This window comes from Dysidea avara, chromosome 15 (assembly GCF_963678975.1).
Source record: "Dysidea avara chromosome 15, odDysAvar1.4, whole genome shotgun sequence".
NCBI classification, from domain to species: domain Eukaryota; kingdom Metazoa; phylum Porifera; class Demospongiae; order Dictyoceratida; family Dysideidae; genus Dysidea; species Dysidea avara.
In genome coordinates, this window is record NC_089286.1 from 6,659,279 (window position 1) to 6,681,527 (window position 22,249).

At 39.7% G+C, this 22,249-nt stretch overlaps 3 protein-coding genes across 5 annotated transcripts in view; 2 read left to right on the top strand and 1 right to left on the bottom strand.

Moving 5' to 3' along the window:
* The window catches only part of LOC136245822 (ubiquitin-conjugating enzyme E2 G1-like), a 124,879-nt gene extending 108,397 nt beyond the window's left edge, over positions 1–16,482 (top strand). The window contains exons 4-5 of the mRNA XM_066037298.1: positions 10,363–10,541; positions 16,276–16,482. Coding sequence (XP_065893370.1) covers positions 10,363–10,541; positions 16,276–16,356 — 260 coding nt within the window. The 3' untranslated portion in view covers positions 16,357–16,482. The remainder of the gene's footprint in view (positions 1–10,362; positions 10,542–16,275) is intronic.
* Positions 1–22,249, bottom strand: part of LOC136245819 (uncharacterized) — a 104,749-nt gene that overhangs the window by 74,235 nt on the left and 8,265 nt on the right. For 2 of the 3 annotated variants that reach the window (XM_066037294.1, XM_066037292.1), the window contains one exon: positions 21,694–21,832. The exons of the other annotated variant lie outside the window; for it this stretch is intronic. In XM_066037294.1, the coding sequence (XP_065893366.1) occupies positions 21,790–21,832 (43 nt within the window). In that variant the 3' untranslated portion in view covers positions 21,694–21,789. Of the gene's footprint in view, positions 1–21,693; positions 21,833–22,249 lie in introns of those variants that run through there. 3 annotated transcript variants of the gene reach the window in all.
* On the top strand, positions 17,218–19,311 carry LOC136245801 (tripartite motif-containing protein 2-like). The gene has a single exon (XM_066037276.1). The coding sequence runs from the start codon at positions 17,289–17,291 to the stop codon at positions 19,218–19,220; it is 1,932 nt and encodes a 643-aa protein (XP_065893348.1). The 5' UTR covers positions 17,218–17,288; the 3' UTR covers positions 19,221–19,311.

Consider the following 22,249-nt stretch of genomic DNA (forward strand, 5'->3'; position numbering starts at 1 on the left):
TTAAAAATTCCAAATTTTTCTGTATACTTGTTTGTTAACTTTTTTGTAAATAAATTATTATGACTGGTGAACCCAAGCAGTGAATGAAACTCACTTCAGAGTGAGTTTCATTCACTGCTTGTGATATCCTCCGACCATAGATTAAACCAGCTGGAGTCAATGGATAAGAAATGTGGTTTTCATCATCATAGACGTACGTAATGGGTCGGTTATTCAGTGTTGCCTCCACTTCTACCAGTAGTGTACGTAGTTCTTCAAAGTTAAGAGTGGATCACCCAACTACCTTCTTGATACAATTCTTCACACTCCTCACGAGCCGCTCCCAAAACCCACTCCACCAGGCAGCCTTCTCCACTATGAAGTCCCATTCTACTCTTCTATTGGTCAAATACTGCTTCACTTGTGTGGACTGCTTGATCTTAGTTACAACCTGAGACGCAGCCTTAAATGTCTTTGCATTATCAGACATGATCTTAAGCGGGAGCCCTCTTCTGCCAGCAAAGCGTCTGAATGCTAGCAAGGAGTCGGCAGTGAGGTCTTGTGTAAACTCGAGATGAAGCGCTCGTGTACTTCCACAGGTAAACAGACACACATACGTCTTGATGGACTGACCAGTCACTTGCACATACAATGGCCCAGCAAAGTCCACTCCCGTCATTGAAGAGGGTGCTTGACTGCTTACTCGATCTTGTGGGAGCTGGTTAAATTTTGCGTAGATGTGTAACATGTAAGAGATATGAAGGAAAGGCAGTAACCATGCCACATAGTCCCCAGCTCCCACAAGATCGAGTAAGCAGTCAAGCACCCTCTTCACAGCCGCTCTACCCTTCACGATCCAGTGTGTCTCTCTAACAGCAGTCAACGTATCTCTAATCCCATTGTGGAGGACTTCACAGTGTTTCTGTTGTATAAGAAGGTTGGTATAATGACTATGGGATGGTAAAAGAATCGGAGTCTTGCTACTACTTGAAACATCAGCATTTTCAATGCGGCCTTGGCAACGAATAACTCCATCCGGATCAAGAAACAGGTTCAGCTGTGTATTCAAGGATGAATTTGGACCTGATTGTTGTAAGGCTTGTAGCTCAGAAGTAAATGAATTGGCTTGAATGGATTTAATCCACAGTGTGTCAGCTCTTGTTAGGTCTGCGACAGACAGTTCTGTTTGCTCAAGGCTGCAAATCTTCCTAGAGATATCAATAAACTTCAACACAGTGGCTGTAACCCTTAACAATTTACATAAGGTGCTATACCTTGACAAATCCATCACAGATGAAATGTTAAGTGTCAATGCAGACGATGATGTGGCCACTAGCGATTGGTGCCTTCTTGACTATTTCCTTGTCTGACTCACTTGTGTCCAGTGAAGTTGGGAGATCTGGCCAGGTATCTGGCGATTCACGGAGGAATGGAGGTCCCTTCCACCAAGTGTCATCACTTGACAGTGCACTTGACTTACAGCCTCTTGAAGGAAGATCGGCGGGGTTTGAATTGCCTGGACAGAATCTCCAATTGGCTGGATTCGACAGTCTATGTATCTCAGTTACTCGTTGTAGCACGTACTGTTTCCAGGGTTTCTGATTTCTTATCCAACACAGAGCAGTATATGAGTCCATCCAGTGAAATTGTCTGACATTGGTAAGTGACAAATGAAGTGCATCATGGACGGAGTGTACCAACCTGGCTAGAATCCCTGCTCCGAGCAGTTCTAGTCGTGGCACACTTTGACCTTTAATAGGAGCAACCCAGGTTTTGGACGATACTATGTTGACATCAACCGTTCCATCAGTATAGAAGCAGTGTATGTAAATTGCAGCAGCAGATGCTCTCGTTGACGCATCACAAAAGCCGTGCAATTGACAAGTAAGCAACTCCTTCTCTGGCATGAAATAGTAGCGGGAAATTCTAATACAGGTGAGTTCCTTCAGTTCCTCCACTAGTTGATTCCCCTCATCTAAAACCGCACCATCTAGAGGATGATCCCAGGAACATTTGTCAATACACAATCGTTGAAAGAGCATCTTCAATTGAATGATGAAAGGGCTAAGAAATCCTAGCGGATCAAAAATCTTGGCTGATAGTTTCAGTGCAGATCTCTTAGTAGGAGGAAGTCCGTTTGAATAACTAATGGTATCCTCTAAATCAAAGCACAAATTATCTCCATCTGTATCCCAATTTATTCCAAGTACTTTAACAATAGGACTCGATGGACTCCCATCCTCCCTGGATATTGTAGCTTGGAAGTCTTGCAGATTAGTTCGCCATTTTCTTAAATTGAATCCCCCTTCCTTCATTATCTGTTGGGCCTTGCAATAAATTTCCTTCCCTTGTTGCAAGGATCCTGCACCTCCAACAAAGTCATCAACATAAAACGAGTCTGCCAATACCCTCGACACCTCAGGGTGAGACTGATTATAGTTGGAAAGATGCTTCTGAATGATGCTATTTAAAATAACTGGACTAGATTTTAAGCCAAATGGTAAATCACAAAAACAAAAATGGAAGTGTACCAGGTCTGCATTTGATTTACCATTCTCAAACCATAAAAAGCGCAGTATATCTCTGTCTGATTTCTCAATAGAAATTTGATGGAAGGCCTTTTCTACATCAGAGACAAGCCCAACACAAAAGCTTCTAAACCTCAATAGAATGTGAAACACCAAAGGGGTGTGGTTAGGGTCCCTTGGCCAGACAATCATCATACAATGATAAATTCGATTTTGTCTTGACAGAGCCATCAAAAACAATGCGCAGTTTTGTGGTCTCCTTATGTTGTCGAACCACACCATGATGAGGTAAGTAAAAATTTGGTTCATTACGTAATTCAGCTCCTGGCACGACTTCAATAATGCCTAGTTGTAATTGTTGGGAAAAGGTATCCTGGTATTCCTGTAACAAATTTGTGTTTCTTACTAACTTTGATCTGAGCAGGTTCAAATGATTCAAACATTCAGGGAAATTATTACATGACAGTTCAAGAGACACAACATACCTGCCTTCGGAGAAATTGAATCAGATGATCTTATCAAACTCTCGATCTTCAGTGACTGGCTCGGTGGTTCCCAGTGACTCAGTATCCCGGAAACGCTGTAAGTTTACGACTAGCTCATCACTCTCTTTCTGTGTGGGTGTCAAATGAGACCCTTGTAACAACAAGTTGGTTGTGAGGGGTGTGTTCCCTTGAATAGGTCCAGATAACAACCACCCTAGTCTACTATGCACTGCAGTAGGACCACCTCCTCTAATCACATCTCCCGAGACAATGTCCCAATAGTAATCAGACCCAATCAGTACATCAATTGAGTCATTACTGTCTGTACGAGGATAGTCCGCTAAGTCCAACTCTGCCAGCTTAACAAATTGATGAGGTTTAATCATCGTGGCTGGTGGCGCACAGATTGTGGGGAAAGCTAATGCATGTACTTCAATGTCAGATCCATCCGTGCCCTTCAGGATGATCTTTAACTAGATCACAACCTCTTCTCTGCGAGTGCTCCATCCCAAAGGTATTCAAATTAAGCTTTTCCTTTCTGAGCGGTTTGAGCTTCAATCTTCGTTGCAGTTGTGTTGTGACATAAGAATGTTCACTGCCCCCATCAAACAGTACTCTGACTGGCACAAGGTCTGGGCTGTCAGTAACACAAGCATGTGTTCTAGCAGTTTGTAGCAACACTCTAGAGTTGGGAGCAGCATTGGATGGGTTGGTAAGGCCAGTACTTGTCGTGTCATCAGTGTGATTGTTGGAAACTTGGGGAAACTTGGTCCTCACTGTTTCCTCTACATATCGACTGATGGTGCTTCCTCTTGCAGTGACGACACCTTCGTGAGTCAGTGCACTGCATAATGCGGTGCCCCTTGCCTAAACATAGAAAGCAGCCACCTTCCTTCTTTAAGGCATTTGTTCTTGCACTCGCATCCTTTACGACCTCACACGAAGCAGAGAAATGTTCTCCCTTGCAGTAGACACAATTTGGTCGGGATTGGTTCTTATCAGCTGTAAGCAAGGCAGAAGCTGTTGAAGGGGGGGGCCTTCTGGGAGTGGATGTATCTGATGACTTCAGGTCTGTTGTTCTTATTGCTTCACTTATTTTCCTTGCCTCTTCTTCACTCTTTATAATGTCCAGCAATTCTTCTACCTTCCAAACATCCTTAGCTGTCATTCGTGCAACCTGTAACCGGACTTCTGCTGGCAATTTCAACGTTACCACTGGAATTAGGAAACTACCATATTGATCGGCTATAATCCCAAGAGCTTCCAGTCCTCGAACATTGACAAAGATTTTATCATAAACAATGCGAAGATGATGGGGCTTACTGTCTAAACAGGGTGTGAGCTTTAGCAAATCGTCCATGTGAGCCGCTATTATGTGTTGCTTCTTGCCAAATCGGTCTTGAAGTATCTCTAAGGCAGTGTCATAATTGGCTGATGTCAGTGTCAGACCCTGTATGCTGCGAGCAGCTGGACCGTCTAGGAGTGCTTTCAAATAATTAAATTTGTCAATATTGGACAGGGCTGCATTATTATTCACGGCACTTTGAAAGCTATCCCAAAATGATTGAAACATAGTTATATCTCCCTTGAATCTTGGAAGCACTAGCTTCGGTAATTTGGGTTTGGGCGCAGTTCTCAAGGAGCGTTCTTCTGATTCCAGCCTTGCCCCACCTGTATGACTCTCCTTCTTAGCCTTTGTTTCAACAGTGCCATGGATCGCTTCTGATTCTGATTGTGATCCTTCCTTGGTGACTTTGTCAGATGTAACATCAGTTTCAGAGAGTACAGTTTTATCAGGGGATGCTTCCATATCAGAGGATGGAGGGTGACTTTCACACGTAACCATATCAGTGGAACTCTTTAAGAAACCAGTCGCATGCTTCTATTGTCTCAATTACACGGGCATTCACAACATCTGACTCCTCCATTTCATTTTCTACCTCCTTAGTATCACATACTTTGAGAATATCCTCATCTAACTTAGTTATTTGTGACAATCTCTTCTGTAACGAGTCCTTAATTGTTACAAGACGCCTTATCTTAGTCTCAGGATCCGTTTCTGTATCAGTCTCCAGCAGACTAGCTGCTTCCTTAGAATATTTCGTTACGATTCCACGGTGTTTGCCCCTCTTAGCTCGAAGTCGACTAACGTTGTCGGCCATCTTGACTCACGTGAGTTGCCTCGTGTCACTGTCCTCACAGCTAAACAACGAAAAATGGGACGACAAGTGGTCTCTATCAAATGCTTAGTACCTTTTCTGGTGCCTATTAACACCCGGCACCAAGGAATTTGGGTAAGTCTTCTTTGCCAATTATCAGCTTTTACTTGGCTTCTACTTCGCCGTTCCTCTGAGATTCGACCGCTTCCTCAACATTATTTCACCCTCTCAGCCGTCTCCTTCTACACTGCTTCGACACGTTCAAGCCACTCGTTGGGTCGCCATGTTACAAATTCATTCATTTTTGTAATTAATAAACTTTCACGTGACCATTCACAATATTACCTAATACAAAATTGATGTCACAACTCTAATTCCTAACACATACTCAGCAGGGCTCTGTAGTGTAGTGGAGCCTACCATATGGCTCGTACTGAAACCGTTGTCTTTCCCATGAATCGTATCAGGTCCCTGACTGACATCAACTCTTTCTTTAAGAGGGAGTTGGCATCCTGTTGGATTGTCCTCAGTTTCTCGGTTGAGAAGGCCAAGTGTAGGGAAACTGAGTTGACTAGAAACCCCAGAAGCTCCATTTTCTGGGTTGGGGTTAGTTGTGACTTGGTCAAGTTCACCATCAGGCCTAGGAATTGGCACACCAGGGGGGTGAGCTGCATCAGATGTTTCCTTCCCTGATGCATTATCAGTGCATTGTCCAACATATTCCCAGTTGTCTCAGTGCACCTACCACGAAGGAAATGAAGGCCTTCCATCTTAAAGTGTTCTGCCTTTATGAAGGAGTTGAGGCCCTAAAGGTTTATTACAGGCCTTTTTTTCCCCCCCTTCTCCACCAGAAAGAGTTGGGAGACATAACTTTCTGTGGACACCTGTGGTTTCTACTATTGTCCCCTTTATCGGGAGGTCTGAGACCTCTTGTATCATTTTGGCATGCTCCACTCCAGAGCATTTTATTGTCTGTGTTTGTCTCATTTGATGTGGAGCTTGAGTAGGCTCCAGGGAATACCCTTTTACTGCTTGCAGAACCCATCAGTCCTGTGTGATGTGTTCCCAGTTGTGGGTATAATGAGACAGTCTCCCTGCAAGACTTGGGCTTTTTATTGTTGAGTCTATTTGACCTATCAACACTTTTTAGTGATCTGCTTGTGAGCAGATTTGTGTTAACCTGGGGGTAGAATTGATAACATTCATTAATATTTGCACATGTGATGTTGACGAACAATCTGCAGTTGCTAGTCATTTTCAACCTTTGTCTGTCTTTGAGCTGCTTTCCTTCTTGAATTTCCCAGGGCCATAGCTTGGTTTATGGCTGCCCCCGTTGTCCCTACATACAAGTAGTATGTAGCTACAAGTAGCTAGTAGCTACATACAAATTAGTATCAACTGCATAAAATGTGGTATCAACACAGTCTTACTATTTTAGAAATACTGACACTTGGTTTCAGTTGCCTTTTCATAAACTGCTGAAAGTACAAAGCCGATGTGTTGTCTGCCTCTACTGCTTTTGTCTGCTTCAGTCGTCCACACGTGTTGGCTAGTACTAACTGCTACTGCCCACTGTATGACATACTGTGCTAGCAGAGTTTTAGGATTCTTCCAGGCTTGTTACCTCACATAGTGTATCTCTGGAAATATTTACTACTAACACAATAGAATCACAGTTTACATTAAGGGTAGGTTTTGTAACTGAAAGTACACTATTGAGTAAAGACAGTTCTCATGTGCAGATTTGGAGCCCATGCACTGCAATACAGTGTCTACTATCAGACAAGAACTCATAGCCAGTATGACATGGCGTCTGGCAACATGGATAGAAGTGGTTGTTGCTGTAGCCATGTGGCAGTTATGATGATCTATTTACTTCATGTGAATGATGTGTGAACTTCTTTATCGATTAGCATATTCCTTCAACTCTTCCCTTACAGCTACGTAGCTAGATCAGAGCTGTGATGTAAATAATCATAGTCCACATTATGTATTGTGTAGTAAGGGAAGAATAATAAAAAAATGTTTGTGCCCTGCCCTCCCATGTGCCCTAAAATGTATGTATTCACAACTATTTGTAGGTATTACGTGTGTCGATGATTTCACATCTGTGCAAATGAAAGATTGTCCACTGGTATCTTGTCTCTTACTCTGAAACTCGTCAGAAACTTGTATACAGATTGTGTAGGATATTCCAGGAGGCCTAATCAAAATGACATAGCAAGTTTTATCTTACTAGTAGGTGTGACCACTTTGTCACTATAACGAGTGTGGCAATGTATGTTGTGTGTTAACTAAAAAATGTGTAGGAAACTGAAACCCATAATTGAATGTTGATTGTGTCCTTATAAAAGAAATGCCCTACAAAATTTGCTTTGCATTATTATTACTAATATGTGACTGTTCTATTAGAATTTTTTGGAAAGGGTCCTTTTTAAGGAAAGGGAACTCTTGTTATGAGCCTTATCCAAAATTACGTCACAGACATAAAATGGCTGCTGTAGTGTGGGGATGTTCGTAAAATTTGTATGGGCGACTATGGGAAGAAATTTTTTGAACGGAGATATCTCAGCCAAGAAGGAAGATATCAAACTCTAACTAGCAGGTATGGCTATAAGACAATACAAAAAGTGCATAAAAGCGATTTTTGGATGATTTTCAAAACAACGCTAGATTCCTATTCTTTCAGCTAATTTATATCCATGCCTGCTGGTTAGAGCTCAATATCTTCCGTCTTGACTGAGGTATTCCCATTCAAAAATTTTCTTCTCATCGTCGCCCATACAAATTTTACAAACGTCCCCACACTACAGCGGCCATTTTTATGTCTGTGATGTAATTTCAGATAAGGCTCATTGCAATAACCCTTAAACCTAGAAAGCAGATCTAAGTGAGATGTACATTCCAAACTAGCATCTTCGGAGTATGAACGTGTTAGAATGATGCAATGAAAACCGATGCTGAGCCAAGGTTTTAATTGCATCATTCTAACACCCGATTCAGAGCATTTATACTTGAAGGTGCTAGTTGGACCATCTTATTGCTTTAGAAAATGGAACGAAAACCAGTGCCGTATCTAGACTTTCCTTATTGGTAGGGCATAGCTTGGGCTCTGTATATGCTGCTGAAGGTAGGCAGGGGCATCCCATCCCCCCTTCTAGAAAAAATTTGAATTTCAACAGCTGCAAAATGACCATTTCAGCTTCAAAAAACATGCTTTTAGATTTTCATGAAGTAGTTTATTTATATAATTAACCTGTTCAGATTGTACAATAACACTAACAAAATTAGAACAAAAGAACACTAGACTAGCTACACCAATGCAGGATGAAACGCTACAAATTTTATAAGGATCTATAGCTAGATATGATGATTATAAACTACTAGAACACTAGGAAGACATATCCTTATTAATATCATCAACAACAGGAAATTTAGTGATTGATCACGTACATAATCGGTGGGCATTAATTAGAGTCATATATAATTATTGGCTTCAAGGCAGCTCAATACTAATAATTTGGTGAGTAATTTAGTATAGAATAGGTTTCACTTGTTAGATAATGCAATGACCCATGCAAGGCTGGTGATTGTGGGTTTAGTAGTCTTCAGTTTGGTAGGGCACTAGCCAAATTTAGTGGGACCTAGCCCCTACAAGCCCTGCTGTAGATACGCCACTGACGAAAACCACTTGTAGTTGACTTTAAATGGGGTAACTTGACCCTTCAGCAAACATTGATTGCTTGGAGGAATTTAAATGAGCACCAACTACAAATTTTTACCTGTTTTACATTCTGCAATTCAATATTCCTGCCATGTATTTAATTTTGATTGTTAGGTTTAATCAAATTAGTTATATAAGACCTGATAATGGTGAAGAGGATGGCATTTGTTGCCACTTGATAGGAACAACCACTATTAAGTTATGGATCATTTTATGAAGGTTATAAAGGGTTTGTGTGTTTCTTGACTGAAAAGTTGAGAGAAAAGTTGCTTACACAGCAAGTTTTGTCCTCACAGTGTAGCGCCCTAGGTATTATTTTAATCCTGATTACATTACAAGTAGAATGACTTAAATTGTGTAGCCAGAGGAAGACTCGGGTATGGTTTGAAAGTTACAGCTCTTTGACAAGCATATTTTTAACATTTAGAAACTGGTACGTATAGAATGCTTGACATCCCTTGAAGTTTATTATTTACTATAAATTATAAGAAACTTGACCTTTGAAGTCTCTGAGTAGTAAGAGACTTGTGGTTACCAAACAAACAATCATATGTGACTACAAATCTAAACGAAAGGTTCAAAGTGGTTGACAAATCTTGTAGTTCTGCACTAGTTACACCTTGCAGAGATGGCAAAAACTGCTACTGCTGAGATGCTTCGTATTGCTGCGATCAAGTTCTTCATAATAGCTTCTTAGTAGAAAGTGTTCCTGAAGCACTGCAGGACTGCCACATATGCCTGTATTGTGTAAACATGCATTCTCCAAAAGTTGCATGCAGATTTAATAGCTTGTATGTATGAAGATGCTGTAAAAGGGAAGGGGTGTACTCTGAGACCCATTCACCACAATTCTAAGCTAAGTGATACATCAGTCAGTGACAGGCAATGCCTACAATTTTTGGTTTCAAATAACCGGTGTTGTGCAATGATATGTTGAGATATCAAAACTGAGTACTTGAGCATTTTTTGTGCTTGTAAGTCATGTGAACCCTACAGTAAACAAGTGGGTTGTAAGTAAATTATGTCATACAGTAATTGTTTAACAAAAACGTTGTTTCAGCCTTCAGCCAAGGTACTGTATTTAACCATTACAAGTTTAGGAATGTATTTTGTAGCAAAAAAAGCTTGCGTGATTGTTAGATATTGAGTTGTTGTTGTTTTTTATTAGCCCTATTGCCCATAGCCGTTTTATTCAGTAAACTGGATTTTATTCCTGCCTTTTTACAAACTCCCAATAGCACAAGGACTGTCAAAGCCATCTGAAGACTGTTTTACTTGCTATAAAATTTCAGTTTATACTCTGACAGCTTTCTTGACAAGTAGTAAAATGTATATTTCTAACAAACACTTGATCACCACACATGGCACATATGCACATACACACACACATAAACACACACACTTGCACAAACACTACACACGCACACACTGTATACTGATCCATACAGTAATTATCCTTGTACCCATTGTCGTTCTATTCATTTTAGTTGAGAAGAATGGCGATGTTTGTATATCTATCCTACATGAACCAGGCGAGGACAAGTGGGGCTATGAGAAGGCAGAGGAGAGATGGCTACCCATCCACACTGTAGAAACAATCCTAATAAGTGTTATATCAATGTTAGCTGATCCCAATGATGAGAGCCCAGCTAATGTTGATGCTGCTGTAAGCTATAAGTGTGGTGTTGTATGTATTCATAATCCGTAACATGTGTGGGGAACCAAGAGTATCGGATGGCGTATTACCCTATGATTAATGATAGCACCGATATTTCAGTAATTATTTATATTGCCTTTGTTGCTGTATGTTGTCCAATTTGGCCACTAAACCGAGTAAAAACACGATAGCATTGGAGTGCTGGCACCACTGAGCAGATCAGTGAAGGCACGGCTACTATTACTAATGGCTACACGCTCATTTGTGTCACTGCTGTTAATATCCATACTACACTTTCCTTTTACAACTGCCAAATACTTGCTGAATAACAAAAAAAAATGGTGAATAAAGATCGATACAGAGCAACGCCTATCCAACAATGGATTTTCCTACTGTTAGAGAAAAATATGTTGGTACAAGTCACAATTCTTTATGACATTGTGTTTGTAAATTACAGTAAAGTTTTTAAACCGATCACCTCAATTCTTCGAATACCAAAAGTGATTGTTCAATCATTTTGCATGTGTTGTTACTAGAAATAATTAAGCGTATGTTAATTCATAAATTCAAGGGATAGCTAGTATGTACTGGATGCCTGGTTTTTAGAGGTAGCATAGCATCAACTTGTGTCTGTTGTTACAACTTTGTAGTCCCAAACTTTTTTGACATAATATTATGAAGCACAATACTGTAGTCCTATACTATTACCGTATAGCAGGTCTAGCAAATTGTGCTGCACAGTATTGTACATGCAACCATTGCATCATTTTTGTCTGCGGTCTTTTGTATCTAAGTTGTTTAACTAGCCTACATGGGCTGGGAAGCTTTAAGAGTGCACTGGACCCTTGCTAGCAAGCCTGCAAGTTAAATTGCAATCAGTTTTGGCTCGACCATAGATTGTTAGTTTGAGTCATATGCACCATTTCTTATCCATACTTTTTGGTTCTACAGGGTACAGCTTTAGTTGGGCAAGCGTATCTTTCCAGAGTGTTTAGTGATGAAGCTTTCAACAAAATCACGTGATAATGTTGTTACGTCACCAAAATTCTCATAAATTAGCAAATGATCCCAAATACTAAAACCCACTATAGAGTTGTTTCAGCACGTGATCTGGGTTATGCAATCTGTGTAAAAACCCACGCATCCGCCATTTTGGTGCACATACGTGATGCTAGTATAATACATGTGGCGATGGTTGGTTGTATTTGTCTTGAATGTAAAAAGCGGTCAGAAGTTGACACAGACGTGTCCTTTTACAGAATCCCCGCTGTGCGTAGAGACAGAGGTGAAAAGAGTTTGAGTTATCTTTACGGAGAAGAGACGGTTTCTTGGCAACAATTTCCCGGGAAAACATCGATGTTAACAGCCTGTCATCGTGTAGGATTTGTTCGAGACACTTTATTTCAGGCAAGCCAGCTGATTTATATGATTGTACGAATCCTGATTGGTTACCAACCCTCAATCTCGGTCATTCTAAGCGTGTGACCCAACAGCCTTGTTCTACAGCCAGCTCAAGCTCACTGGCAACTGCCAGATATGATAAGGCACAAAGGAGAAGTAAGGAGCAACAGGAGCAACAACAGTTTAGGGAAAGATATTCAGACATCATTTTGCAAGAGCTAACTGAATCAATTGTGGATGAGGAAGTCTTGGATGCAGCAGAAGAATTTCTTATGATAAAGGAAACTTTGTCAAATTTTGTTGATGAAGTAATTTCAGAAGCTGTTGAAGATGATATGTGCAGCTCAGCTCTCATTGAAGCAACAGAATCAGCAATGTCAAAGCCACGATCAGCAAGTACTACATCACCAGGCAACAGCTTCTTCAAAATCCCACAATGTTCAGTGAGGTATTTGTCACTTACACGACCACCCCACGCTTCTGAAATATAAGCCACAGTCCCTTGTGGAATAATTTCAATCAGGATCTTCGCAGTTTATAATTAGACCACATAGAAGCTCTAGCTCGCAAGTTGGATGGGCGTTCAATGAGGACTTCAAAGCAATCAATTATGATTGCTTCTTTCTTCCCGAATGATTCCTGGAAACATTGCGGCATCGTTTTTCTCAGACTGTCACGATCTGGCCAAATTATAAGGTCTTGAAGCCTGATATCCATTTGTGTTAGCCATTTTGACAATATCCTTGAAACAGTAGCTTTGGATACATTGAATTGGTAGGCTAAATGTTGAATTGGGTCGTTAAGTCTGAGCTTCAAAATGGTACACATGAACTGTTGGAATAAGGAAAGACTACAGTACCCATCCACTGGCAAAGTGTTCACAACATGATCATATATAGCCTTTAGCACCTTGAAATTCGGAAGCCCAGTATAAAACAACACCTTCTCATCACTGTCTAGCGTTTCCTCACTAAATGGTGGCACTGAAAGCTGCTGGACTTTTAATGTCAACTCATCGATGGCAGCATAACATTTTGATAATTCAGCACGCAATGCAGCAATCTCAGATTGACATTTACAAGACCCTTCAGACCGTTTCAAAATTTCTACTTCCATTTTATCCCTAGCAGCTTTGCGAACACCAGCTTTCGCCAGAGGTAAATCTCAGTTGTCTGCCATGGAGGTGGAAGAAACCAGAAGAATAGCCAACGTGAGAATTCATGTTGAACGCGTGATAGGACTGGTACGTCAGAAATATCCCATTCTTCGTAGTACTATACCTATTCACTATTTAGCAACCAAAGCCAGTGAAGATAATCCATTTGACCGCATTGTGCGTGTGTGCTGTGCTCTGTCTAACACCTGTGACTCCGTTGTACCATTTGAATAGAATCTACTTCACAGTTATAAGTTTAATTAATTATTTTGTTGTATTGTGATTGATTAAAGTTGACAATGAAATATTACAATTATCAAAACAATCAAAACTAATGAAAATGCGTACAATGAAGAAATAACTAGACTAAGGAAAATTAAAATCAATACATAAATGCGTGCACATGAGATCAAAGTTTTTTCTTTCTATTGACAAATTGTGGCAGTTTTCTGCAGTCTGGACAATACCACTTGGACTTTCCTTTGGGAAGGGTCTTGAGGTTCAAACATTTTGTATGAAACCACTCAAAAGGACAGTCCGAGTTGTCACATGCTATCATAATTCCTGATGCTCTGGTGCATCACTGGTATCCATACAATCGACCATTGAACCACTATCGCTGAAGTTCCCTTCTTTGCTTGAATTCTTTATAGCAGGTCTGGTATACCAGTTTCCCATTAATTCCGGCAAAAGACTTGTAAAAAAATGTTGAGTGGCATCGATACATTTTGTCCAAAAAATCAAGTTTCTTTCAATGCGTTCAATGTGTATACCATCGCTACTATACATGCCTTGAAAGTCCTTCTCGAAAGTACAAACACAAAAATCAGCGTAATCTACATTGCAGACAAATAATTGTGTTTGTACCTGATAGAAGTATGCATGGCTTTCATCTAAGCGTAGATTACCATCAGATTTCTTTAGGCAAAATTTCTTATCCTCTGAAACTGCAGTTTGTAATGATGCTTCCCGATGGCAGAAAGGACATTTTATTTCGAGGACCCCCTTGCCATGACAGGTACAGTTTATGATCCCATCAGGGGATGCACCTACAATTGGCCACTGTGTATTAATAAAAAGACCACACTCTGTTACAGAAAAATCAGAATGTTGACTTTTTGTTGATCTTATGTACATTTCTCGAGCCTTGTTCTCATGTTTGCAACCCCAACTTGTAGCCTTGCTTGTAAAGCTAAAAGCTTCAGGGTAGCATATCCCTTTGATAAGAGATTGCGAGGGGTTAGCTGGGTTTGTGTGACAAACTGCCTTCATTCTTGATGCAGTGATTCTACCTGCTCTGTATTTATACCACAGCTTAGATTTACTCTGGTCCCTTGTAGCAGCCTCCACATTTTCTGCCATTTTATCCGTAACGCTTAGCGAAACAGATTGACATTCCTTTAACAGTTCGTGATATTTCATTTCCACATGCTGTGAATTTTTCAGTGACGTTAAAGGCAGTGGAAAATCTTTATTTGCAGAAGTTGGTACAAACTGTTCAGAATAGCCTGGTACCACTGATAATAGGCCAGACTTTGTGCCAGTGACACTCAAATTTTCAAACAGCAGTGCTAAGTGTGCTTCAGTTGACCTGCTGCCAACTGTCTTGGTCTTCTCACAAACATTTAGATCACTCACATCTCTCTCTTCTTCTGAATCTACTTAGTCCATCTTTGTCCATCCAGTGTTCTTTTCATTCCTTGGGCAGATGTAAAGTTGATGTCTTTAATTGGCAAGTATTCTACCTCCTTTAAATAAGAAGGAATAATAACCACTAGCATGATTCCTGAGTACAGGTTGCACTGGTCCCTTGAATTCTGGCTGAAGCTTCCAAATAAAACAGAAGTGAAGCAACATGGGTGCACGTTTCACCCTGACCTGCTTTGCAGGTACAATGAGCGCAGCAAACTTCACCAGTTAACTCTAGAATAATCCAGCAAGACAACGGTTGCTCACTTAATTTCTGGGAATGACGAACCTATGACAAAGTTGCATAAGATAAGTAGCCTATACAATGGTTGATTTTAAGCAGCTAACTTACTTTACCACAAGTAAGCAGTTTCTTGTTGATTTTCCTTGTGTTTACTTCTTTGATCCAACCACAAACAAACTGGTTGTAAGCCTCTAAGCCTTTCCTGGCTTTAAACTGTGCCATAGTAATAAAACTTGTTTGTAGAACAAGGTATGACACAAGATCACAGTCTTCCACTGGGAGAACTCCATCGAAAGGCTCCCCACCTTGGCTAGGCTTGGCAAAAGGATCGATCCCATTAATCAACGCGATTTTCTCTATATATCGATCCTTTGCTTTCTTATCCAAGCCCTCATCAGCGTACGTAGATAGCTTACATTCTATGTCTCAAACAATTCTTTCAACCGGATTATTCCATTGATTCGAACGCATGAGCATTACGTATGTGCACCAAAATGGCGGATGCGTGGGTTTTTACATAGATTGCGTAACCCAGATCACGTGCTGAAACAACTCTATACAATAATTATGTTGATCCATTCACATGCCATCAGATATGTTTGTAGTGACAATGCAGCAGTGTAGTTTATTTCATAGCTCATTGCATTGTTTTACACAACTTACAACACACAAATTAATGTTGTCAAGTGACGAGCTTTGGTGACAACTAGTCTATATTGAATAAATTGTATTTCCTGAGTCTACCTAACTTTTCAATACTAGCATACAGTAGGGCTGAGCGATACTGCCATTTTAGTATCACGATCGATACTAAAGCCACTATTCACGATACTGAATAGTTCACGATACTTACAAATAAGTCAATCATAGCTGGTGCTACATAGCATATTGCTCAGCATTCCTGCAGGAAGTCCTTATATGTGATAGCAAACTAGCCACTATCATCCTTGTTTACAGTAACAGTTATTGTAACACATGCTTTGAGGTTGTTATGGTGTTCACACCTCTCTGCAGGGGAAACCAGATGGGTGGACTTTATCATTTACAAGGATTCTTAGCCTAGTACTGCATAACAAATGGATTTTTAATGACAGTAATGTACAGGCATGGTATCACGATAGTTAATAACAAAATATCGCGATATCGATACTTTCAATATATCGCTAAAACGGTAGTATCGCTCAGCCCTAGCATACAGTGTTGATGTATTAATGGTACTGTTATTTATGTTTCATGTGTTTTTCCACCAACAGAAAGATTGGCGGCAAGACTACAATGGTGAATTTCGGAAAAAGGTGATGCGGTGTGTGCGGAAGAGTCAAGATTCCTTATAATTCCTGCTTTTAAAATAATTTTTCCAAATGTGACAATTATACTACATACATTCATTTTACCTGTAACATTGCTGGAGTTATAATAATGTACTTAACAATAATAATCTATTTTATTTTAAGGCTAAACTAGGCAGTTGAACTAAACGATTAATGATCGTATGGGAATTGGTGGGAAGCATGTTTGGTGATGGGTGGCATGGTAATATGAGTACAAGTGTAGTCTTGTAAAATCTGTATGAATGACTAACGGTGCTCATGGGCTCGTTGTTAAAACTAGGTGTGGTAGCACTACATCCTAGCCAAATCATTGACCGATAACATAAGGCATTGAATAATCCGGAAACCACATGTACGGAATGCTGGTTAGGAAATCTAGCCCCCTTTCGTTTAGGCCGGTAAAAACAAGTGTAGCTAGCTACGCCCTTATTTTGATTCAGTGTACTGTAAACAAGTGAAAGGGCATTTGTTCGAGTCAGTGGAAAGCATTCAGTTCTCAAGCTATACAGCCGTACAGATAGGTATAGGCTGAACTTATTCATGATCACTTTTAACAGTGCCACCCTCAGGTTTATGCCTTCACACCGTCTGCTACGCTATACTCGAGTAGATCGTCAGACACAACTAGGAAATGGCTGCTAAACTCCACAGTAAATTATTCCTTAACAAGGAAATTGCTAGTTGGCTAACTTGTCCCTTCTGTCATTATATGTACAAGAAGCCAAAATATCTCCCTTGTTACCACTCGTATTGTGAGGAGTGTCTCGTGAAGTTGCAGGAGGGATCCAGTATAACCTGTTTGGTGTGCAACCAGACGAGTGAAAATACCTCGGAAAATACCAGTACGGCCACAGATAACTCCATATTTGAGTAGTGTTGCAGATAAGGTGACAACAAGACAAAAGATACAGCGAGATGAAGCTATACAATGTGATATGTGCGTTAGAGGTAAACCAGCAACTTCAATCTGTGTTGAGTGCTCAACTTTCCAATGTGAAGAATGTAGCGAGTTCTACAAGTACAGTAGAGAACATCAAGGTCATCACATGATGATGTTGAAGGAGATACGATCCGAGAAGAAAGATGTCACTGTACAACCTAAACCCAAACCAATGTTATGTGAGGAACATGACATGGAACTGAATTTCTACTGTGAAACATGTGAGCAGTTGGTGTGTCACCATTGTACCACTACGGAGCATCGTCTTGAGGATGGTCACAAACACAACACTGTGAAGAAGATGGCTAACAAGCAGAGAGCAGAGTTGAACAAGATGATGGAACCAGTAGAGAAGATGATTGATGGACTAGCCAAAGCACACGAGAAAGTCTCTGCCGCCAGGGATAAGATTGGGTCACAGGCCACTGAGGTTGAACAACAAATTCATGTTTACTATGGAGAGCTGCAGCAACGAATAAATCAGCAACGAAATGATCTAATGAAAGAGTTACGTGAAGTATCTACACAAAAGAAGAAAGCAGTTTCACTACAACTAAAACAGTTGGAATATGCACAGGCACAACTGGAAAATGTGAAGGAATTGAGTGAAGCTGTGAAGAGTGGATCAGACCAAGAAGTATTGTTTGTGAAGAAACAAGTAGCTGAAGATGTGAAGAGGTTAACAAGTGACTACAACAAGTTGAACACTGAACCAGTAGAATTAGCAAATATGGAATTCATCCAGGAAAACTGGTCTATTCCATTACTTGGCAACATGTTTCATGGCAATGATTCTTTCAATACAATCGTATCATATTATCCACCTGATGTAAAGTTAGGTCAGGAGGTGAAGTGGTCGGTTGTGACCAAGGACGAGAATCGTCATCCATGCTCTAAAGGGATCTACACGATCACAGTACAAGCACAATCAAGAACAGAACTCATTACAGTTCCAATAACAGACAATGAAGATGGTAGCTACACAGCATCTTTTGTGCCTGGTCAAACTGGAAAATTGACATTGACAGTAATGCTGAATGACAATTTTAGTAGTTGCTGTACTTACCAGGTATGTCCATACTATGAACCTAACAAGATAGTTAGCAATGATGGGATGAGCGGTGAACCACAGGGTATTGCATTTGGTAAAGATGGTATTTGGGCAGTTGTGTACTATACTGGTTACAGTAGTAGTAATGATTATAATGATTGTGTATGCATATATGATATGCAATACTATCTGATTAGGAAAATTGAGTCCAGAAATTGCAGAGATGCACAGTTTAGGAATTCTAGAGGATTAGCATTTGATGCCAATAACCACTTGTATGTGGTTGATTCTAGTAACAGCAGGGTGCTAAAGTTTAATATCAATGGTGGATATTTATTGCAGTTCGGTAAACGTGGATCTGGTGATGGTATGTTATACAATCCATCAGGTATCACAGCACATGATGATAGAATATTTGTTGCTTATCAGGGTAATAATAAATGCATCGCTGTGTTCCATTGTGATGGTCAGTTTATCCACACTATTGGGTCAGGTCAGTTGAGTAGTCCTCGAGATGTAGCAGTTACCAATAACAATCAGCTGCTTGTTGCTGACAGTGGTCATCACTGCATCTCCATCTTTACTCTTGATGGTAACTATGTGGGCAAGATTGGTACACAAGGTAGTGATAGGGATCAGTTGAGTAATCCAACCAGTGTGACTGTTGACAAGAATGGCTTCATTATGGTGGTAACAGAGAATTACATTTGTGTATCAGTCTTTGACAAAGATGGTGTCTTCTTATACCAGTTTGGGTCCTTTGGCTCTAATGCTGGTCAGTTTCGACAGCCTCAAGGAATAGCCTGTAGCCCTAATGGTAGTGTTTATGTCAGTGATGGCGGAAACAAGAGGATCCAGATTTTCTCTGACTATTAAAGTGCACAATTATATGAAACAGTTTTGTAATTTAATACAAACAGACCACACACATTTGTTTTTAAAGTCATTCACTTTTTAAAATATAAAAGCACCAAACTTGGTACAATGTTTGCTTGATTCATACTATTTCATATTAGATACAGTGCCATCATGTAATACTATAGTAGGGACCACACAGGTGTGGGTGTGGCCCATGGCAAAATATCACCCAAAAACCAGCCTCACTTTTCCCTAACAACGATGAGGAATTGGTTAAGTATTAAACTAAGCCCAACCAAGCCTTCAGATCGGCCCAAAACTCTTTCAACAAGTTGCTATGATTTTATTTTAAATGGAATTTTCTATTGACTGACTGAGTAACTGACTGACTGATGCCTTCAAACAAGCGTAAATCAATAACAGCTAAGGCCACAGATTGTTTCACTGTTCGATGTCACTTTAGCCGTACACATGCCATTTGGCTAGTAGCTACTTTGATTGCATACGTGCTTTTCGAACAGTTCTTGATTCGTAATGCTGTGTAACGGGTTGAACATAGTTGACAATGAAGTGTAATAGATACTTCACTTTGCAGGTGATAATTGCCTGTGATAGCTGAGGCGCACAGCACCATTTCTTCCTTTTGATGCAATATGCGTGGGTTCACCAATCGTAAAAAAATTTTTTTTTTTTAAGTCAACAAACAAGTACATTTAAAAATTGGAAATTTCAACTAGAGTAGGGACCATACAGTATCTTGAGTACAGTAGGGATAGAACACTTCTTATTGTTTTATTTAATATTGTGTATACTTTTATTGATGTGCTATGGTCCCTACATATACTCTAGTCAGTTTTTTTGTGCACATGCTTATTAAAATTACCAATCATATCATGCTCAAACAACTTGACAATTAAACATAAAGCCAATAGAAAATGTATTGGGGGAAGCCATTAAAGTATTCAGTAGTAAACACGATCTACATAGACATGAAGGAATGGTCATACCCAGGTGTCCATCCAGTGCATTAGCTTAAGAAAGCACAGAGGGTCAAAGTATACAAAACCAAACTGGATTGTGCATACCTGTATTTTGGATCCATTAGAAACAGTTTATTTTACCATATTTTGAAACAGTTTCTGATTGCATCTGTAAATTTGAAATACATTCATGCTATTTAAGCAAAAAAAAGAAAACACAGATTTTGAATTCCATTGAATGGCTTTCTGACCAACTAGAAATGGGCTTATAATCTAGTTTAGAAGTTTCCAATCATGCCCTAAGGCAACAATTTTGACTGACGTGGCACCGTACTCAGTATACCTTACTCAACTTTTACAGAGAATTTGGTACTTTTATCACAAAGTGAACAATTTCATCATTTTTTTTGCTTAGTCACTCTACTGATTGTGTACTCGTGTCAAGAGAGAGTAAATTCTTGACTCTTATGTCAAAATGTCTTCTTTGGTACAGCTAGCTAACCAGAACTTGAAAAAAGGTACTTCGCACACAGTGAAGATTGTAGTTGGCCATGTGTTAAAACCCTATGATGTCCAATTAAAGCACTGCATCATGATGGAGTTTTAATGGTTTTATTATAACACATACCATATAGAGGAAAACTTTGGTGAATAGCAAGCTAAATTGCATTTGGCAAAATAAACTTTGGCAGATTCAAGCTCAATCTACAGCTATAAAGATGCTAATCTCAGGTGCTATGAGTAATTGGCAGGTTAAACTTTGGCAAATCACCAAATTTGCCAGTTTTCCCCTGCCAAAGTCTCCCTCTATACGGTATACAATGTCTTAACTTTGGTATCAATCTGAAGTTGCAATATTGCAACATTTTTCTGGTGATCACAAGATAGATGATGAATTGTTCCACACCATCAAGGCTCTGTGGCATAACTAATAACGTTTAATATTATTAATCCCACACATAACACTCCAATGGCCACTGGAGTGCACGTTGTAATTTGCCATCTGGAAAAGTAATGAGCCATTGCAGCGTACATACCTAGAGTTCCTGTGAAACTGTACTGGTAAATTTCCCTAGAGTTTACAACCCCTCATTCATTTTAAATCCTAACTGGTTGCTATCTTTTACCCCTTTGCATGCATAAAATGGTGGGAAATTGTAGAGGCTGCTTCTTGCACTCTAGATACTTTGACAGTTCATATATGTCTTCTTATCAATGCACCCTTGTAGTTTTCAAGGGCTAGTATTTTACCATCAACAAATTGTCAGCAAGATTGGATAGCTGCAGTGTGCAGATGGGTATCATAAAGAAGTGATCTTAATTCAAGGATATTAAAATGCCTATGAATTAAATGCAATGCCTGCAGGTAGCCTGCATGTTATACACACTGAGGCATCTTACAATAACATGTAAAAGCTAGGGGCCTATGTTACACCCTATCAGTGAACAGTATGGAAAATGTCTACCAGGTACACACCCAAATGTTTGAAAACATACCACTATACCACCTGCACAATGCTTTATTGATCACTTGTACAATAAAATAATGATATATGTGGTAAAATGTTCCAATTGTTAAATTCATTGCAAAATTAGATGAACTGTTATCAGTAAAACTGTAATTGTCTTCCAGCTGTCCTTTGTTGTTTCCTAAGCAATAGAGGAAAGGTAACAAATAGTACATACACAACATCAAAGGTCCACTGAAATGGAAAATTCACTTGCCATTTTATTGAATAAATAAGTTGTTTATATCATGCAATGCACAAAAACACCATTTTAATAATTCAATTATGTTGTTGTACCGAGATATAAGTCACAAAGTCTAGTTACGTCATGTTGTGACGTAAGACAAAGAACTGGAAATACTGTTATTACACACTATGCTACGAGAAAGGTAAATAAACATTGAAAGTCTAATGTGCAGGTGGCAATACAGCACTATCGCAATTTGTTTTTCCTCATGTTTCTCTACCTCCGTCCGCTGTATTGGACACTTAAACGTATATCAAAACATCCAAGAAATAAACTTAGACATGCTTTGACCACTGTATCATTGATTTACAG

Excerpts from the sequence above, each read along its gene's own strand:
- LOC136245801 (XM_066037276.1), top strand. The coding sequence starts at position 17,289 with ATGTGCGTTAGAGGTAAACCAGCAACTTCAATCTGTGTTGAGTGCTCA.